General features: G+C 51.1%; 1 protein-coding gene across 1 annotated transcript in view; it reads left to right on the top strand.

Annotated features, from left to right (window-relative positions):
- GLI2 (GLI family zinc finger 2) overlaps window positions 1–18882 on the top strand; it is a 252151-nt gene that overhangs the window by 58367 nt on the left and 174902 nt on the right. The window contains exon 2 of the mRNA XM_037145343.2: window positions 12160–12340. Coding sequence (XP_037001238.2) covers window positions 12190–12340 — 151 coding nt within the window. The 5' untranslated portion in view covers window positions 12160–12189. The remainder of the gene's footprint in view (window positions 1–12159; window positions 12341–18882) is intronic.

Here is an 18882-nt window from a genome sequence, read left to right as displayed (position 1 = left end):
TGTTTGCCTCAGGGATAGCGGCCTCCTCCAGCCGGAGCTGAGGGGGAGTGGACCTCTGCTGGCAGAGTGTTGGTCGGGGGTTGCCTGGGGAGACCCCTGCCTTCTGGGGCCTCAGCAGCTCTGGAACTTCCCACGGAGGAAGGGGATGGACAGTGGGCATTTGCAGTTGAGCAGGGTGGCACATTCCAAAAAGGTGCCACCCTGAGACTTTTCACATTAGACTCCAGAGGCAGAGGCATCCGGGTTGAGCTGGAGGAGGGTTGAGAGGAAGGGGCCGTGACAGGCCCCCTGTTGTCGGGTCGGCCCCCACACTGCCTGGGACAGGTCTTTGTGCCCCAGTGGGCAGGCGGTGGACATGCTCAGGCTGCAGTGATGGTAAAGTGGGAACTTTTGAGCTGGGCAGGCACATGTGCCAGGCTCATGCTTTTCTCACCGCGAAGAAGGTGCTGTTGTCATCTCTGTCGTACAGATGAGGAAACTGTGACTTTGGTCTGAGAAGTTGGTTTTTGTCTACAGCTCTAGGTGGAACTGGGATTCGAACATGGACCTTCTTTTTCCAGAGTCTGCCCTCACCATACTGCCTCTGAACTTGCCAGCTGCTGACGGGCGCTGCCAGTGTAGTAATATTTCAGAAGCAGCACAAGGAGCTCCAGTAGGACTGTGGGTGGGAGGGCATTGGGGCAGGCCTGCTGGGTTTTAAAGCATGGCTTCTTTGGGTAGAGAAGACATGAAACAGCATTCTGGGCAGTAGAGCATGCAGCTGCAAAGGCAGGTGGGATGGAGATGGCCTGGTATTTCTGGAAAATAGACTCCAGTGCAAGTGAGTGGAAGTGTCAAGTACGAAGTAGCTCTTACCTACAGCCTTCCAGGAAAAAGAAAAAAAATAAAGCTTCCTGCCCAGCTCCAGTCCTCCTGATACCCATCTCCTCTTATCAGAGGCAGGTTGGTTGCCGAAGGAGGGCCTGCATTTCCCATCGGGCCGAGCTGGCTGCTGTTCTGGCCCAGCAGATCAGTGAATTAGGGTTAATAATCTGTTTTCCCAAAGACCAGCAAGCCTGGGGCTGGGCAAATGAGGGAGATTTCATACTTGGAAAAACACGTTCAGGGAGTGATAAGGTGCATCAGCTGTGAGAGTGACTTTTGCATGGCGTCTGCCCCTCACCACAGTGGGAGGGTGTAGGCTTTGCTCTTACCTTCCGGGCTTCTGGTCCAAAGCTCCTGGAAGCAGCTCAGACTGCAGAAGCCAGGCTAGCTAGGTTGTGCAGCAGAAGCGGGTGCAAGACCAGGGGGCAAGGAGGTACATTCTTCCTAAGCCTCAGTCTCCCCCAGCCTGCCCTCCCCCACAGCTCCCCTTGCACCTGGTTTATCTCCCGCTCCTTTCTCCCCGTGGGAACAGCCTCCTTTCTTTCACCCCCTCCATAATGTGCCAAGGGCGTGGGGGGTACCATTCCTGCCTGCGGGGTGCTCTTCCCTTTCCTCTCTGCAGGCCGAGTTCCAGGGCAGATCAGACAGCCATCTAGAAATCCCTGCGACCACCACAGTCACTTGTCCTCCCTTGTTGAGCTCCATGGGCATAAAGTCCCCGATACTTATCCGATATTTAGCATATACTGCCCAAGCCTTCTGTGAACTCTGTGAATACTCAAAGAATATGGTTGTTATGGAAAAAGTATAAAATGTGTGGGCTTCAGAATGCAGCAGCCCTGCTTTGCTGCATGTTAGCTCTGTGACTCTGAATGGGTCACCTACCCTCTCTGGGCCTGCTTTATTGTGAAGTGAGGACCATGACTTTGGCACTTCAGTGGTAGCCATGGCAGGTAGTGTGATACCATGAGAGGAGCTGGCCTGGTGTGGGCACCTACAGGTGCTTACAAGTTCTGATCTTTTCTTTCTCTGCTCCAGTGCAGGGGACACCCCTGGCAGGGGAGGGGGCTCCGAGGAATGATGGAGCCTTTCAAGGGGACCCTCCTTCTTCTGAGGTGCACAAGATCGAGTGTTCCACGCAGTATACCATGGGGGGCTTCAGAAGAACTCTATTTTCTGAAACTGTCTCCCTTCATTGTCCTCACATCCCACTGGGAAGCAGGATGTGCACCCAGCCCTTGTAGAGACAGGGCTTTGAGCCTGGTAAGGAGCAGCTGCCCTGTGCCGGTGCCTCACACACTCGCTGTGCCTGAGGTTCCCGTCACTGTTTCTGCGGTGAGGGGAGCGTGGACCCCATGGGCTGGCCTTTTTCCCTGTATGTGACTGGAATCCCAAAGGTCTTCTGCAGGCTCTGGTTCCCCTCACAAGTTTTCCCTTTCCCCAGGGGCCTGTGTGAACCCCTGGCCAGCGTGGAGCAAGGGAGGCCAGTCCAGGCGGGTGCTGTGTGGTTCCCCTTCCTAGTGTTGGGTCATTGGAAGAGGGAGGAGCCAGGAGACAAGTCTGGCACAGGGCCGTTCCCTCTAGCCTTCTCTGGTGGTGGGAGGTCAGTCACATTTCCATGGGCCCTGCCCGGAGCCCCTTGTCAGTGCTGGTGTCTGGGTTTTCTTTGGAGCTGGTGTGTTGCTGGGCCTGATGGAGCCATTTCACATAGGCTTTGGTTTCACCTACAGAGACAAGGCAGGTGGGCAGAGAAGTTGGAAACCGGTGCATCCTAGGCCTGAGGTCCCACAGACAGGTGTGTGTAACCCAGAGAAGTCCCCGCTTTCCCCCTTGGTCCCCATGGGAAAGTGGTCATGTCTTAGGGAAAGGCTTCTTCTCTCCTGCCTGGCTAACCTAGGTCAAACCCCACTGGAGACCCAGTGCTGGTGGGGTTTTGTTAATATACGTGCAGGGGAGGTTGACTGTCTTCTACACCATCCTGGGAGGTTGGGCGGATGCTCCATATTGCAGAACAAATGGAGGCCAAGAGAGGGGGAGTTACATGGCAAAGACACACAGCCGACATGGACTGCGCTGGTCCAGTCACAAGCCTGTCTCACACTTGGGAGCATAAAATGTATATATATTTAAAAATAGGATCATTTGACACTGTCGTGAAGGGTCGGCCGAGTGTCCCCAGCTTAGTGCAGTCCTGGGGACACCTTCCTCACCCATTTCCCTTTCTCCTGCAAGACACAGGAGTGTCAGCTTTGATCCGGGCGGGGCTGTGGGCTGAGCTGAACTCAGCACACCTGGTTCCCTCATGCCTCCGACACCGGAATTCAGGCCCTGCTTTGCTTTTACATGCTGGCCTTTGCACTGTGGTGTTGGATGGTCATCCTTTAGGTTGGGAGCACTCTTTAGAATGTCCAGTTTACAGATGGCAACACCGAGGTGATGAGAGATTAAGTGATAGGCACTCGGCTACTCAGGGAGGATATAGAGCGAGTCCTTAGGACCCTGGGGCCAGGAGAGAGATTGAGATAGAGTCCTTCTCCCTTTTCAGTTGTAATGAGGTTATAATCATCATCACCAGCGATTTTCGACTGATGTGCTGAAAAGTTTTTAAACGTGTAACACCCGACTATTGAGTCAGGGGGCTCTGGCCCCTTTCCACTTAGACTGTCAATAAATATATGACAGGATAAAAGCAGCTGACAAAAGAGTAGCCTTCCAGTGTGAATGAATCAAAATTATACCTATTTTTTGTCACATCAGTGAAAAATATGTTTTTGGCGTGCCACAGAATTTCGGTAATTAGTTTATGTGTGCCCTAGGGTGAAAAAGGTTGAAAATCAGTGATCGTTACCTTTAATTTGTGTTGCACTGACAATGTGTTTTTTTCTCCAGGAACTTTCATGTGTTTTATCTTGTTTCATCATAAAAATAATTTTGTGATAAAGGCAGGACAGGTGCTCATTATCTTTGTGTGTGCGTGTGTATCTTTGTACACAGGTGAGTGCGTCCATCTCTTATATAGCTGTTCACACTTGTGTGGCTGTGTGAGTACATGTATGTGGGGCATGTGACCATGTGTGCATGTTGACAGTGTGTATGTGTGCCCAAGAGCAGAGTGTGACCGTGTATGTGGTTGTGTTTGTTGCTCTGTTAGTGTGTGCCTGTGCATGCCTGTGCAGGTGGGACCTGGGCACGCACACCGCTTGGCTGAGATCAGAGAGGAGGTGAGAACACAATGGCCCCGATGTGGCTGCGATCCCTGGGAGACAAGGTTTCATCTCTCTTGGAGATTGATTTCGCCTGGGGAAGATGCTCTAATTCCTGTGACTCACTCGTTAGAAGAGTTCAAAGAAGCCAGGTGGCGGGAGGGTGTCTGGGATTGCAGATGTCAGAGCGATTCGCTCATTCTACTCTGATAATTAATTTATTCTTCAAGTCAGTCTTTTTTTTTTTTGGAATCAGAGTTCTTAACCTTTTCTTTGCTGCGGACTCCTCCCCAGAGTAATGCTATAAGTGCCTATATAACCATACACAGGAAACCAGTTGTACTGACTGCAGTGAGCCAACGTCAAAGGCATGGTGCCTGTAGGCACTTACTACAGCACATGCATTACTCCTGTGCTGCAGTAATACATGTGCTGGCACCACTGGCAAGGGCAGGGGCTCTGATGATGACCTTTAATGCAATGCCGTGGTGAGCAGGTGTGGACACATGTGACTTGTGCTGGTGGCAGGCTCACAGGCACTGTGACTTGATACTCACATTCATAGCTGATGCAAACACCAACTTCCAGTTCCAAGAGAACAGATAAGAATTTACTTTTTCTATTAGTTTATATAGACTTGCTTTAATTGGAACTTGTAACTATCTGGAAGCTGGAAGTGACCTTATGAACACTCAGTGCGGTTTTTCTTAAACCTGTCAGTGCATCAGGAAAGGCCACAGAACTTTAAAAAATGTGGCTATTTTGTCCCCCATTCTCTACCCAGACCCACAGAATGAGGATCTCTGGAAGGCCAAGGAATGCCTTCAGAGGTTCTTGGTGCTGACAGTACCCCTGGGTGGTGCCGAGGCCCCCAGGGCAGGTGACCTGTGTGCAGACTCCTGATGGAGAGGAAGCCTCTGATGGCTTCAGATCCATGTTTGCCCTTCCCGTGGCAGAGCCCCAGAAGTGCTGTTGCATCTCCTCCTGAGAGTTGTCTGGATAAGCTGGAGCAGTGTGGGTTTCCGGGGCCCCAGTGAAGTACTGTACTCCCAGCTCCTCTTGTCCTTGAGCCTTTTGTGTGGTTTGTGAGACATAACCCAGCACAGACCATCAGGCCCTCCAGCTGAAGTCTGGGGGCCCTGAGCCTTGTCCCCCTGTTGTCCCCAGATGGCCTCTGGGGCCCAGGTAAGGCTGTTGACAAGGCTGAGACATCTGCCTCTGAAGGATCCTCAGAGAGTGAAAGTAGCTGCCTAGAACCCTGGCTGCCTGGTGTTTACCCAGAAATTGTGCTAATCCCACTAATTCCTGTGATTTACACAGCCTGTGTCTACTGCCTTCCTTTTCTGGAAGGGGAGGGGAGGGCAGTGGCTCACCTGCAGAAGGTGAGGCCTGTGGCTCAGGCTGGGCACTGCAGGGCCCCCCCGGCTGCATTGGCCCCTCTCAGGCCTTCCTGGAACCCCAAAGTGTTTCTGTGTACAAATCTGTTCCTGGGCTACAGAAAGCAGTCTGGGTAGTGGGAATCTGAATAAATTTACTACTTCCCACACTTTGCTCACCTGGTCCTGTGGCGGCCTAGTGCTGAGGCTTCGGGTCAGCTTTACAGCCAGACGACCTGGCTCTAGACCTGGCCCATCTACGTCCTCTGTGGAAAGTGGTGCTTGGGCAGCTCACTCCCTCCTGTGTGTGAGTCAGGACGGTGACATCGCTCTGACAGCACGACAGGATGGGGACGATGGTGTAAGGGAGCCATTCCCCAGGAACACCCACAGCCTTTTCCTCCCCTTCTTTCCAATCTCCTCATGTCCCTTCATACAGGTTGAAACAGTCTCTCCCTTCTTGAGTGTCCTTAGGGTTTGGAGTTGTTGGCCTCAGTTTCCCCATCTGCTTTGGGAGGACACCTCCCAGGAACCTGAGTTTGGTCACGTGTGCCAATGCATGGCTGCCCTGACGCTGCTGGTTTCTAGTCCATTGAGCCCTGTGCCTTCCAGATGCAGGTCAGGTTTCCTGTGCCCTCCTCATCCCATCAGCAAGGGATCTCAGTGCCTGCTCAGCTGGGCCTGGGGACCCAGGGGTGCAAGGCCTATACCTGCCCTGAAGGAGGTCCCAGTGGAACATAGGTGAGTACATAGAAGGTTCTGACCAGGCTGTGCAAGATGGTGGGGGAGTGTGCAAACCCAGGGAAAGGACACCATATTCATTTGGGGGTGTGTATAGCCTAGCCAGCTCATCCTAGGGCAGTGTGATGCATGAAACTGATTTGTCTGTAAAGAATTAGGGAGCCCTCCCTGGTGGCGTGGCTCAATGGTTGAATGCTGGACTGCAAACTGAAAGGTTGCTGGTTCGATTCCTGGTCAGGGCAAATGCCTGGGTTGTGGCAGGTTCCCCCTTGAGGGAGTGCAAGAAGCAGCAGATTAGTGTATCTCTCACATCGACTTTTTCTCTTTTTTTATTGTTATTCAAGTACAGTTGCCTCCATTTTCCACTCACCACACACCCCTGCTCCATCCATCCCCACCTTCCACCCTTGACCCTACCCCCCTTTGGCTTTGTCTGTGTCCTTTATACATGTTCCTTGATGACCCCCATTATTCCTCTCCCCACTCCCCTCTGGTTACTGTTAGTTTGTTCTTCATTTCAATGTCTCTGGTTATATTTTACTTGTTTGTTTTGTTAATTAGGTTCCACTTATAGGTGAAATCATATGGTATTTGTCTTTCATTACCTGGCTAATTTCACTTAGCATAATGCTCTCCAATTCCGTCCACGCAAAGGGTAGGAGCTCCTTTCCGCTGCATAGTATTCCATTTCACACGTGGATTTTTTTCTCCCTCTTTCTCCCTCCCTTCCCCCCCGTCTAAAAAAATACATAGGTAAAATCTTTAAAAGAAAGAATCAGGGAATAAAGAGTCAGTAAGTGTACAACCGCACACTCCTCCCCTGCCCCACCCTGGTCAGCCTCGGCAGACAGGTGCCACTGCAGAGCCGTGGTGTTTCCAGGCAGTCCTGGGCGGAGTTTCAGTGTTTGCCCAGCGCTTGCTTGTAGTCCTTGTCCACAGATCTCACCACCTTGGGTCTGGCACTTGTCCAGCAGCCCTGCCGGATCCTGCTTCTGGGGCTTCCTGGACTCCTGGCACAATGCCCCCCCTGTATCTGAAGGGTTCAACAAACGCCTGCCAGGGAACTCTGGGGCAAATCCCTTTGCCCTGCAGGATCGTCACTTGAGGGACAGCGCACTGTGGAGCTCCAGAGTACGGCTTTGGGGCCAGACAGCCTGGGTTCAAGGCTTGGCACAGCCACTTCTAAGTTGTAAATGGGCAAGTTACTCCACCTCTCTGGGCATTGATTTCTTCTCATGTGAAATGTGAAGATTTAATGAAATCATACTTGTAAAGTGCATGGCAACTGGTAAGTGCTTGGTAAAGGTTTGTTGTTCCAGCTGTTATTTTGATTTTTGTCTTTCCAAATTTTTTGTTTCAAAGTTGGACCTAAATTTTGTGAGCTTTTGGGAGGAAAATTCATGCTGTTCACAAAACTACTTGCATTCCTAGGGCTATGATGCCCTCTCTCAAAGGTGCCCTCATAGCTCTCTTTGACTAGCATTGTTGCACAGCTGTGCCAGCTTGAGTGGGGAGTAGCTCCTGACCTGAATACAATAAAGGGGGGTCCAGTTGCTACAGGTGTCCAGAAGTGGAAGTGACCATGACATGAGAGGAGTGGGGGGCTTCCTGGAAGAAGTGACATCTGAATGGTATCTTTTTTTAAAAAGACTTTATTTATTTATTTATTTTTAGAGAGATGAGAAGGAGGGAGAAAGAGAGGGAGAAAAACATTGATTTGTGAGAGAAACACTGATTAGTTGCCTTTCATATGGGCACCAGCTGGGGACTGGGCCTGCAACTCAGGCATGTGCTCTGACTGGGAATTGAGCAGGCGATGTTTTGGTTGGCGGGATGACACCCAAACAACAGCCATGTTGGCCAGGGCCTGAGTGGCATCTTGAAAGAAGAATAGGAGTCCATCATACTGGGAAAGGGTGAAGTGTCTCTGGTTGGTGGCATGGCTTGAGCAGAGGCCTGATGGCATATAAGAGAGCTGAGTGTGAGGAGGAGGTAGGGAGAGGGGGCTGCAGGTAAAGACAGGCAGGCTTTATCTGAAGGGCAAGGTTGCTCAGCAAGGCCCTTGGTCAGAGGAGAGATGTGGTGAGATTTAGTTTCGAGGGGGGGTGCCTGGCTTTTGGGTAGAGGACGACCTGGGGGGTGAGGGAAGCAGAAGTTGTGAAGAAGGTGCCCAGGACCACCAATGCATAATGGAAGAACAGTGGGTACAGAGCAGACAGCTGGGAGAGGCAGCACTGGTAAGGGGCTTTGAGGGTGACGTGATGGTAGTTACAGCTGATTAGAGGTTAGGGGAGAATGGGGAGGAGGTAGGTGACTCAAAGGCACAGCCCCAGTAGCAGGGAGGGATGCTTCCTGTGGCAAGGCCTTAAGGGGGCAGAGAAGGTGGAGCAAGCACAGGCCATTCGGCCGGCCAGAGTCTTAAGGAACAGATTGCACAAACAGTCTGGGAGGATTAGGTAGTGATCCCTGAATCTTGAGATGAAAGGAAACCCTGTAACTCACCAAAATCCTCATGGAGACTTCTCTGTTCCCCATCTGCCTTGGGTTTTCTGGACAGGGAGTTTTGAAAATTGTGGAAAGTGGACAGGCTTGTGTGTGCAGACAGAACCAGGAGGGTCAGAACTTGGGCTGTTTGCTGGGGCTGGCCAGCAGGACTGGGGAACCGTCTCCCATGTATGTACCTGTTGTTCTTTTGTCCTCCAGTTTTTACTTAGAAAGATACCTGAGTACTGTGCAGAGTTGGTAAAATGAGGTTCTGGTCCTACTGATGTCGATATAGCATTGACACCCCTGGAATGGGAGTGACAGCTGCCTTTGTTTCTGCCTCACTGCAATGTATGTGCCTTCCATCCGAATGCACCCTCTCCGCAGGCATGTAAACCCCTGGCCTCCCTGTTGAAAAAACCACCATGGACATCCTTGACTCCCTCCGGTTGTCACCCATTTTTTTTCACTTCTTCTATAGCTAACCTTCCTGAGAGAGCTGCTGTTCCTACTCTTCCCAGTGTCTTTCTGACCCTGACCAGGGCCCTGGTCACCACCGTGTGACTGAACCTGCAGCCCTCAGGTCTCATCTGCTTCTAGTTGCTTGTGGCAGAGGTGATTGCTTCTCCTCTTTAAGGCAATTCTGGTGTTTTGGTTTTTATTTCTCCCCTCCCCTCACTGGCCATTCCTACTCACTTCTTTGCTGGTTTCTCCTCTTATTCCTTAACTGGAAATGTTGGAATGCCCCAGGTCTACCATATTCCCATCACCAGCTTCTACCTGTCCCTTGAGCTCAAGCCTGCATGCAATTCCAGCACTTTCTATGGGTCTTAATAGACATACCAAACTTAGCATGGCCCTGATATCTGCCCTGGACCTGCTTCCCACCCTCTGTGTTTCATCTCAGCAAATGGCACCACAGTTCACTTATCCAGCTGCTCTGTCAAAGATGTTTGACATTCCCTTCTTTAAAAAAAAAAAAAAAAGACTTCCAGGGACTTCTGGCCAAGATGGAGGTGTAGATGAAAACACTGTGTCTCCTTGCACAACCAAGTTTAAAGACAACAAAGTTTTAGTAACAAAAACGCAACCAAAACACAGAAAATTGAACTGTATGGAAGTCCGACAACAATGAACCATTCAGCCAGACCGGTAAGAGGGGTGGAGTCAGCAGCTGTCAGAGTGGGGTTGAGCAGGAAAACGTGGCCAGACCGACCCAGGAGCACAGGCGGTGGTTGGAAGATCCCAGGCGTGAGGTGGCAATGGGTGGACCCAGTGAGGACGCAGGGCAGCTGGCTGACCATGGTCACACATTCGAGTGCAGGTAAACCAGGTGAAGGAGCGAACAGTGAGACAGACTTTGAAGGCTAGGGCCCCAGTGATGGGAATTAAAACCTAAACACACCAATTGGAAAAACTTTCAGGGTCAAGGTGCTGGGAGAAGCTCCCAGGTTCACAGAGAGTTTGTTGGAGAGACCCACTGGGTCCTGAAGTGTGCACAGGCCCACACACCTGGGAGCCAGCCCCAGGGGTGCCTGGTTTGCTTCCCCAATCTGGCAAAGGAAATAGACTTCCAGGAAATCCAGGAAGCTCAGAGAGTCCCAAAGAAGTTGGACCCAAGAAGGAACACATCAAGGCACATCATAATTACATTAGCCAGTATTAAAATGAAGGAGAGAATTCTAGAAGCAGCAAGAGATAAGGGGACAGTCACCTACAAAGGAGTCCCCATCAGACTGTCAGCTGATTTCTCAAAAGAGACCTTACGGGCAAGAAGGGGCTGGAAAGAAGTATTCCAAGTCATGAAATGCAAAGACCTACATCCAAGATTGATCTATCCAGCAAAGTTTTCATTTAGAATGGAAGGGCAGATAAAGTGCTTCTCAGATAAGATCAAATTCAAGAAGTTCATCATCACCAAGCCCTTATTATATGAAATGTTAAAGGGACTTATCTAAGAAAAAGAAGATAAAAAATATGAACAGTGAAAGGACAACAAACTCACAGTTATTAAGAACCACACCTAAAACAAAAGCAAACTAAGAGGACAGCTAGATCAGTAGTGGTACCATAGAAATGGAGATCACATGGAGGGTTAGCAACAGGGGAGTGGGAGGAGGAGAAGGGGGAAAAGGTACAGAGAATAAGTAGCATAGATGGTAAGTAGAAAATAGATGGGGGGAGGGCAAGAATAGTATGGGAACTATAGAATCTAAAGAACTTGTGACACATGGATATAAACTAAAGCGGGGAAATGGTGAGGGAGGGGGTGTGCAGGGTGGAGGGAAATGAAGGGGGGAACAACTGTAATGGCATAATCAATAAAATATATTAAAAATAAAAAAAGACTTCCAGATTTCTATGCTGATATTTGATATAAACAATGAATTAGCAGTGATGAAGCATATTAGTAAAATGTTTGCCATGACCTACCACCAGCTGGAGACGAGTGTTCTTGTGCCTGCGTGCCCGGCTACTCCTTCACCAGCACTGTGCTGTCTGTCATGGCCCACACCAAAGCCCTGGCAAGTTCTGTGGGCTCTGCCCGCAGAGCCTGTGCACGGTCCACTGGGGTCCCTGACCCAGGCCACCATGGCATCTCCCTGGGTCCTGGTAGTCATGCCCCTGCCCTCCAGTTCTGCTCTCTGCACAGCAGCAGAGTGACCCCTTTACACGATGAACCACTTCACAACCCCAGCCCCACAAGGCCTGCACTCACCTCCTTGCTGCTCCTCAAACGAGCCAGCCCCTCCCACCCAGCCTTTGCCCACAGACTCTGCCCTCTGGCTGCCTCGGCTCCTGCAGACCTGCACTGGGCCTCCCATCCTGACCCCTCGCCCTGCTCCATCCTCCCCTCTGCTTTTTCGTTCCATGCTACTCTCATTAATTGAAGTGAAATATACATTTATTTTCCCCTTTTTTATTGTTTCTGTTAAGGGGAATGTAAATGCCATAGATCGTGTCTTCAGCACCAGGCACGATGCCTGCTGTGTAATGAGGGCTTTTTAAAAATGTGTTGACTGAGTGTATGCAAGTGAAAAAATGATAAAAACTGTGTTGAATGAATGAGTGAACACACGGGAATCAATGAGAAGTGGGTCCTGGTGAGAAGGGGAGGAGCAGGAAAATGAAGGCGTTTCTTTTAGAATCTCTGAGCCGTTACCTGATTTTTTATTTCCTGTGATTCTGACTTCATTTCTCCATGTGGTTCTTCTTGCTACTTACCACTCAGCAATAGAAACTAACTTGTTGCTTCAATTTAAAAATCTGGGGTAAAAGATAATGAAAACACTCAGCTGTTGTCCGTGAGGTCGTTCAAAAGACCAGATGCATCTCAGAACTGATAATTCTCAAAATTAATTAAACCTCCTTCCCAATTGTGAGAGAATTGAGTGGGTTGCTTTAGCTGTGAGTGGCGGCAGGGAATCTGGGTCGGCGTTGCCGGCTGGGTCTGGGGGCAGCGTGGTTCAGTGTCTTTGTCTTCTCTTTAGGGCTGCCGTCCAGGACTATGAGTGGCTAAGATGGAGACGTCCACCTCAGCTACTGCTTCGGAGAAGAAAGAAGCCAAAAGTGGGATCCTGGAGGGCACTGCTTTCCCTGAGCCGGGCAGGAAGGCCTCTGCTCTGGCAGTGGCCACGGTGGCAGCGGCCGCGGCGGCAGCTGCCCAAGGAGGTACTTTCTATTTTGCACACTTGGTGGGCAGCAGGGGTCTTTTTCATTAGCCTGTTAGGATTTAATTGGACTGATGGCCAGTGTCATTGGGAAGGCATGCTGGGTTTATGGAGGGTGAAGAGGAGGGCGCCCCTGCTCCTGGGGATTCTAGGCGCTGCGATGGATGCCTGCGGGATTTCCCAGAGGTCTGGCCACCCCCAATCTGTGGGCAGGCGGGGGGGGGGGGATGGTGGTGTTGGGGAGAGCTCAGCTGGCTCAGACTCTAGCGGGAGGGGAGGGGAGGGAAGAGCAGGCAGGCATGGTGGCTGCTGGGAGGCCCTGGGTGCATTCAGTTGGCACATTTGAGATGTGCCAGAGACACTGCTTCTTGCCTCTGGCCCGCCAGGGACTATTTTAGAAAGTAATTGTCTCTTGATCCCTTCTGGCTGTAATTAGAGGGTCAGGTATAGAATTTAGTATCCTTAGGTGAATTTCTGGCCAACTTAATTATAACAGAAGGACTTAAACCAGCCACAGCCTCTCATTTTACTGCCCCGAAGAGAAATACTCTGTGCTTTCCACTGGCCCGTGCCAGCATCCCGGTGGGAAAGTGTGGCGGGAAGGCGAGGCCTCCCCTTGTGTCTGCGCAGTCCGTCTGGAGGCCACACAACTATTTCTGTCTCTGAGGAATGAAGAGACTTAGATTTCCTTTCTTTTCCTTTTATTCGAGTGCATTTTGTCATGCCTTGTTGCTCTTGATGCTCGAGCATGGAGCAGCGGGAAATCTGCCGTGGCCTGTCGGTGGGCGTGCGAGTGTGGGCGTCATCTCGTGCTTTGATGTGAACACAGATGGGGGTGCTGTTAGAGTGGAGACTCCATTCAGTAAGTCGGGCAGGGCTGAGGCTCTGCGTTTCTAGCCAGCAGTCAGGTGATATGGGTGATCCCGTTCACAGATCACACCGGGCGCGGCTTGAGGTTGGAGCCTAGGGAATCCAATGACAGGCAGGAGTCAGTGTTTCCTAGAGTGGAGTGGAGGATCTGCAGGTCATTGGTGCTACGTTTACTTTTATTTTCTTTGTGGTTCTCAGTTGGAGGTATCAGGATTATCGGGATGTGTGGCCCAGGTCAGGAAATGGATATACAAGGCCCACCCTGTGTTCCCATGGGGAGCGTGGGCATTTGGCCACCTGACCTAGGTGATGCCACTTGTCTCCTGTCCTGCTTGGAGACCAGCTCTCCAGGCCCTCTGTGTGTGAGCTTGGGGTGGAGGAAGGAGCCAAAGTCCAGGGTGGACTTTCATGCTTGGTGGTGTCCCAGAGCTAGACTTGAAGGGAGGGGAGGTCAGGGGCAGGAGTCTGGCAGTGGCTCGGAGGTTGGCCTCTTGGTCCCGGCCTGTCTGTGTCTGCACACAGTCTGTTTCTTCCTTGGGGTCAGGGCCTACTCTGGCCTGTGGGCACTCTTCAAGCTATTCCTGTGCCCAAGGCCCAGAGTCATGGGCATCTGCGGCCTGAGGGGCTCCAGCAGGCTGGTTCACTGTATCTCTGTCCTGTGCTGGGCCCTCAGCTATTTCTCCCTTGGCCTGGATCTGCCCCTCTAGAGCCATGAGTGGACCATGGACTGTCCCAGCGCTGTTCACTGCCGTGTCGTAGTGGCGCACGAGAGACTTAGACAGTAATTGGACAGTAATTGCAGGGGGAGCCCCTCCAGCATCAGACCTGTTTGTTGCCAGTGGTACAATCACAACAGGAGCTCAGGGCATTCTGATCTGAGCTAGGGGTGGGCATGTGCCTATAGCTGGGGGTGTAGCAGCTCCTCGGAGACACCTACCCAGCTCTACCCACCCCCACTGACCCCAGGGTGCTGCCCCTGCACACTGCCACGGAACCCCTGTCCCCATATTGCCCAACCTCAGTGGAGCAGTCTGCTGATGAGGTTCCATCAGAGAGTGGATGTAACCTGTCAGCCCAGCTGCCCCTGGACAGATGATTGTATATCATTGGTGCGGCTGCTGCTGCATGGCCTCCTCTCCCCTCTGCTCCCCCTGCCCCTCGCCAAGAAGCTGGGTGGGGAAAGGCCCTCCTGGAGTCGGGGAAGAGTAGCTGTTCCCGCACAGAGCAAAGCAGGGGCATCTTGGAATAGATCCCCTAGCGCTGGTGCCCACGTTCTTTGGATGGAGTGAGGGAAGCCCAGTGTTGTAGCCCAGAGGGCATTTGCCTGGGTCCCATTGTGGTAAGCCATCCTCTTTTCTGGGCCTCATTTTGCCATTCAGGTCATTTCACAGATGTTATCCAAAGTCTTTATGATCCGGTGACATTGGATCTTCATTACATCCTACCAGCGGAGGCAGAGGTGGCTGGGAATGGCAGATTTCTCAGGTGCCTTGGTAACCAACTGATCCAAGCACGGAAGGAATGAGAAATCGCGTGAGCATCCAGACTAAGATGGAAGAAGAGATGGAATGGAGGCAGGCATCCCTATTGTCAAAGCTTGGAAAACCCAGACAGGAGCTCCTGGGTTTGAGGCTGGAGCACCTCTCATTCTTGAGAAGTTGGAGCCTCTCCTTTAATACTTCTTGTTTTGTACATGAAGCTGATGTGAGTTGGGGAAGGGACTTGCCCAAGGCTACCAGCTGCTTCAGCAGAGAGCAGGGCTTGCTGGGGGCTTCTGCCTCTCATGGGCTGAGAGTCTCTTTCAGGTATTTGCTTTCAGATTGTGGTTTTAGATTGTTCACTAGTGATTTGGGCCCAGCCCACTGATGGATACTCTGCGGTAAGCATCTGGTCCCTGCACCAGCCTTGGAGAGGTCTCCTCATCTGTCACCGTGCGTCAGCCCCCTCATCTGTTCAAGGGCTACCAGCACTGGCTCTTTGCCAGATAGCCAGTTCTCTGGAACCATGACTTATTTTTGCAGAGGGACTTTGAACTTCACCTGGTTCATTGCTTGACCTCCTGAAGTGTCATGTGGCTGGACCTGCCAGGGCTGGGTATTCCACTAAGAGTTGTTACCTCTCAGTCAAGATGTGCATCAGACACCTTTACATAGCAGAGCAGGGCTGCACTGAAGGGAAAGCGACACTGTGGTCAGATGGGGACAGGTTGGTTGAATCACCTGGCAGGATGCTGAGGTCAGACTGGACACAGGTTAGTTCAGTCACGTGGAGGGATTAGCTTGTGACAGCAGAACCTTGGCCAGCGGGTTCTTTCCCAGCCTCTTTAACTGCTATGCTAACACTTGCAGGCTGTAAAACTTTAAAAACACATTTTGACCCAGAGGTTTTTTTCTCTTTTATTTTTAAAATGGCATAATTTTCAAGGCAGTTTGATTCAGATGTTTCTCATTGCTTTACACTGAAACTATCCAAATGCTGTCATATTTTCCTTCTCTCAGTGGGCTTCCCCCCTGCCCAATATTTCTGAACCTCTCTGTGTGCCTCAGCTGAGCATCCGGGACCTAGCCACTCCGAGCCTTTGGGCTGGGATGAGCAGAAAGGCTGGAGCCATGAAACTTTGAGCTGGGTCCCAGCCAGTGAGCTGCGCGTCTCCCTGAAGTCAAGCAGCCGCACAAGCTTTAGAAACCCTGTGATGGCCAACACCTACTTGTTTCACTGACCACCACCGTGTGCTGGGGTAGGGCCCTCCTGCCTTGGTCCCCCACCAGTAGCATCAGCATCCCTGGGAATTGTCAGAGATACAGATTCTTGGGCCCCATCCCAGACCTCCTGAAGCAGAGTTTCTGGGCGTGAGGCCCAGCAAGCTGGGGTGAATCGGATGTACTTGTAAGTGCTGGGCCCTCTGTTTTCCAGCTGCATGAAGTGGGATGAGTCTTTCCACATGTAAAACATGAATCATACACGGAGCTGCTATATAGAAATTCCAGCAGACATACCATGCATTCTCACCTGCCTGGCCCATGGCACTGTATGGGTAGTAGCTGCTCCTGCTGTGCTGTGTGGCAAAGCTGTAAGAAGCAGATCAGACTCTGCAGCCAGGTCGCCTGGTTAAGGCCCAGCTCTGCTGATACTGGGCAGGTATGTGCCTCAATTTTTTCATCTGTAAAATGGACATAATAATATAACCTGCTGCATACTGCTGTCAGAATTACTTGAGTCAGCACATGTAAAGTGCTAGACACATCATCTTACGAGAGGGGCACTCCAAAAAATGGGAATTTATTTATTTAAAATTGTGTGCTCATTCTTACATGTTTAAACATCACTCACCTTCAAAGTATTCTCCATTTGATGCAATGCATCTATTGAGATGTTTTTTTCCACTGGTCAAAAGTTTTTGAACTTGTTGATTTTGATGCCTTTTCAGTGCTTCTGCCATTTTTTGTTTCACATCAGCCAGATGGTCCCCTTTGAGGACTCTTTATCTGGAGAAACAAACAAACAAACAAACAGACAGACAAAAAATCATGCAGGGGAAGATCAGGTGAATAGGGAGGGTGGGGAAGGGGGGAGGTCATGCCACTTTTGGTAACAAAACTAATGAACACTCAGTGGGATGTGGGCAGGTGTGTTCGTAAATCACCCATCATGAGAGGGGCAAACATGTTGAAAGAGTCTTTGAAAAAAATCCACTGAAGCCAAATACAGCCTCTCACAACAACACCAGCTGGTACACTAATACAGATGGGTTCCTAGAACACTCACCTAGTGGAAGAAGCCTGTATTCCAAGGGGCCCACCTTCCAGAAGATACTTCCATATTGGGGGGTATCCCCCCTTGTATATGAGGTCCAACTTAAGTATTGCTTTGGTAACTATCATCGGTTTTTTCTTTGTAGGTCTGTAAGCTCCGACTTCGAAAGTCTGCCCTTGACTGCTGACCCTTGCTAGGTGACCCCACTGAGTCCAGACAGGTGGTGGGAAGCTCAGGTTTCTGGTGTTCTCCCATTCGAGAGTGGTGGGCAGAGTACTGGGCTGGAGATCAGGCTCGGGTTCCAGTCCTCCTTTCCTCTCTGCCTCGAGCCGTCCTGGGTAGGTGAGCTTCTCAGGGACCTGGCCTCCTTACTCATCCTTCTGCCCTGTACCCTGGAGGGTGGGACCAGCCCAGAGGCTGTTGAAAGAGGCCTTTCCTTACACTCTTATGAGACACCTGTAATAAACGTAGACTCCCAGGCTCCCAGACCTGTTGAAACAGAATCTCCTGGGCCAGGCCCTGTCCATGTGTGTGTTTAACAGGCTTCCCAGGTCACTGGGCACAGCATGGGTCCAAGGCATGGATCTCTGGAAGTGGTTGTGACCCTCACGTTAACCAGGGGTGAGCACTGCAGGGCTCTCAGCACCACACTCCCTCCTTGCAGGAGGCCTCTGTGCTACCTCAGCCAGCACCAGCCACTCCTTCATCGTGTTCACTGGACCTGCTGGCTTCTTTAACGTTTCTTTGAGGTGCATTTTTGCTAAGTGCTGCTCAAACACCAGGATTTGTAAACAAGTCCAGCCATGAGCATTCCTGGTGAGATGCCCAGGGCTAAGAAATCCCTCCAAATCATGTAGACCTTACGGTGTCCTACACTGATCAATACCTCTGAGTCCTTGGTGTCTTTGCCCTCTCTGTTTCTGGGCCACACCCCTCCCTCACCTTGTGGTCAGGACATTGTTTGTTGACCAGTGCCCTGCCCCCTGGCAAGGCAGACCCCAATAAAGTGGGTGTTAGATGAGAAGGTGAGTCTGATGCTATCATGCCAGCTGTGTGCCTGGTGGGCTGGTACAGCCAGCTGCCTCTGTTGGCCCTGAGGTCCCCCAGACACTTAGAGTCATCCAGGGCTGGCCTGATCCTTGATCCCTTCTTCCCTCTCAAGGCCCCTGGAACTTACCAAGTGGCCAGCCTCCCTGGCTACCCGAGCTGCTTGGCTGGGCCACACACTTTTGCCTTGGGCCCAAAATGCACTCAGATGTGACTAAGTGGTCAATTATTCTTATCTAAGTGATTTTCAGGATTGCTCTTGATGCTGCTTGTGAGCTTGTTTCAATAGCCCAGCCTTGTGGAACAACCACAAGACTTTTCTGAAGAGCAGAGCTTAGCTCCCCTCGACAGCTTTGCATATGTGGCAAGTGCCAACATTTTCTCAGCAGGTATGAATGACTCTTGACGGCACCCTGGCATGGTCTCCAGTGCTGAGGGTGTCTTGGAGGGTCAGTGTGCCTGGGGCACAGGTTGGGGGTGAGAGGCTCCTTTTGGTACACAGCGGAGTATACTGGGAAGGTACTGGCTCTTCCCAGCTCCCCACTTGTGAGCTGTGTGTTCCAGGGCAGGGCAGCTCACTTCTCTGAAGTCTGTAAAGTGGCGATAATAATTTCTGGCCACAGTGGTGGCTAGCAGAGTGCCCGCTTAGAGATGCTCGCTGCCTGTTGGTCACTCAGTAGTCATCTGGGTGATCAGACCAGTTATTGGAGACCACCTTCCACATAACTCTTATTACAGAACATTGTTATCATTGTTCTATTTTATTGTTGGTTATCGTTAATCTTATTATGCCTGATTTACAAATTCAACTTGATCACAGGTTGGATTTACAGATGTGAGGAAAGAGCACGGTGTCCACAGCGTCAGCACTGT

The sequence above is a fragment of the Artibeus jamaicensis genome, unplaced genomic scaffold (genome assembly GCF_021234435.1).
Source record: "Artibeus jamaicensis isolate MK-2021 breed Jamaican fruit bat unplaced genomic scaffold, CSHL_Jam_final contig_463, whole genome shotgun sequence".
Lineage (NCBI taxonomy): Eukaryota > Metazoa > Chordata > Mammalia > Chiroptera > Phyllostomidae > Artibeus > Artibeus jamaicensis.
This window is presented reverse-complemented; position numbering and strand designations above follow the sequence as displayed.